At 68.3% G+C, this 1,542-nt stretch overlaps 1 protein-coding gene across 1 annotated transcript in view; it reads right to left on the minus strand.

Annotated features, from left to right (window-relative positions):
• LOC106892090 overlaps nt 1-1,542 on the minus strand; it is a gene marked incomplete at its 5' end in the record, with an annotated part of 12,764 nt that continues 11,222 nt past the window's right edge. Inside the window, 5 exons of the mRNA XM_014949001.1 lie at nt 1-83; nt 163-270; nt 407-488; nt 626-730; nt 1,009-1,494. Coding sequence (XP_014804487.1) covers nt 68-83; nt 163-270; nt 407-488; nt 626-730; nt 1,009-1,494 — 797 coding nt within the window. The remainder of the gene's footprint in view (nt 84-162; nt 271-406; nt 489-625; nt 731-1,008; nt 1,495-1,542) is intronic.

A 1,542-nucleotide genomic window follows, 5' to 3' on the forward strand; every position in this document is an offset into this window, starting at 1 on the left:
CCCCGAGGCTGTCCCCGCAGCAGGGGCCGAGCCTGGTGCCCCCAGGATGGCTGGGTCCTCGCTGGCCTCACGTCGTGTTGTACCTGGTGTGGGGGGGGGAGGCAGGGTGACGGGGGGGTCCCCCGCCACACTGGGGACAGAGGGACCCCCTCCCCCACTCACTGGTGCGACAGGTTGAGCTCTGGCCAAGCCCCCACGGACGCCAACCGCTGCTCCAGCGCCACGATGCGCAGACCGATGTAGCCCGAGGACAGCAGCAGGGCCACCATCCTGGGGGACAGGCCAGCATCAGGGGGACGGGGACACGGGGAGGTGTGGGGCAACCCCGGGGCTGGCAGGGCCACAGGAGAGCCCGCAGCGGGGACGGGGACCCAGGGGGAGTGTGAGCAGGTCCCTGGGGACTCACAGCAGGAGGTAGATGAGGATGACGGTGCTGAGGGGGCTCAGCGGCACGATGCTCCTGACCCACAGCGCAGTGTGGGGTCCCCCTGCCAGGACGAAGCAGAGTCAGTGCCTCTGGGCTGCTGGGAGCCCCAGTTTGGCCCCTGCGGTTGGTGGGGCAAAAGGACCAGCCCTGGGATCAAGCCCCAGCAGCATCCCCCTCCCCGAGCCCCCCCCGACCCACCCTGGGGGCTGCGTGGCTTTGCCGAGGGCACCCCCTCACCGCTGATCAGCGCCACCGCCGCCTCTTCATCCTCCTCCGCTGGCCTTGGGGTTGGGCTCGGGCCATCTGCGTGACACCGGGTGACATCCCGTGAGCGCCAGGGAGGGGACGGGGCGTCCTGTGGACCCAGCGGGGCACACGGGGCCACAAGGAGCCCATCCTGCCTTCCCTGGCGCTGCGGGACACACGTTGAGGTGGCCGAGGGCTGTGCAGCCCCTCTCGGACCCCCCGTGGCCAGGGATGGGGAGCAGAGCCGAGGGCGGGCAGAGACACAGGGGTCGCACAAGGAGGGGGGGGCTCTGAGCGTGCAAGGGACAGGGGCAGGCCATGGGGTGGCCACTTACCCGGCAGCTCCTGGAGGCCGTCGGTCCCCTGGGTGCTCTGCTCCAGGTCCGACTGGCTCGAGGTCTGAAAGAAGACAAGCCCCAGTAACGGTGCACGTCCCCCAAGGCACCCGCCCCACGGCCACGGGGACACAAGTGGGACCCAATGGGACTCGTGCCAGCCCCTGAGGGTCCTGGGGTCAACACCAGCCCAGGATGAGGACTCATCAATTCTACGTATTCCCCCCAAAAAGCCTTCCCAGGGACCAGGCAGCAACGCTGCCACCACATCCCAGCCCAGGGGCCCAGGGCCACGTCTCCCTCTCCCAAAATCATGGAATTGGGGAATGGTTTGGGTTGGAAGGACCTTGAAGATCATCCAGTTCCACGCCCTGCCCCGGTCAGGGACACAGGGAACTCCTCCTGCCAACCATTTCCCGACCTTACCAGGGACTTCCGAAGGATTTCCTTGGTGTTTGGAGAGTCCGGAGGGCTCCAGCTCTTGTCCTGGTCAAGGGGAGATGAAATGGGGTGGCGGGGGGGGGGGGGGGGCCC

This window comes from Calidris pugnax, unplaced genomic scaffold (genome assembly GCF_001431845.1).
Source record: "Calidris pugnax isolate Ruff unplaced genomic scaffold, ASM143184v1 scaffold170, whole genome shotgun sequence".
Classification (NCBI taxonomy): domain Eukaryota; kingdom Metazoa; phylum Chordata; class Aves; order Charadriiformes; family Scolopacidae; genus Calidris; species Calidris pugnax.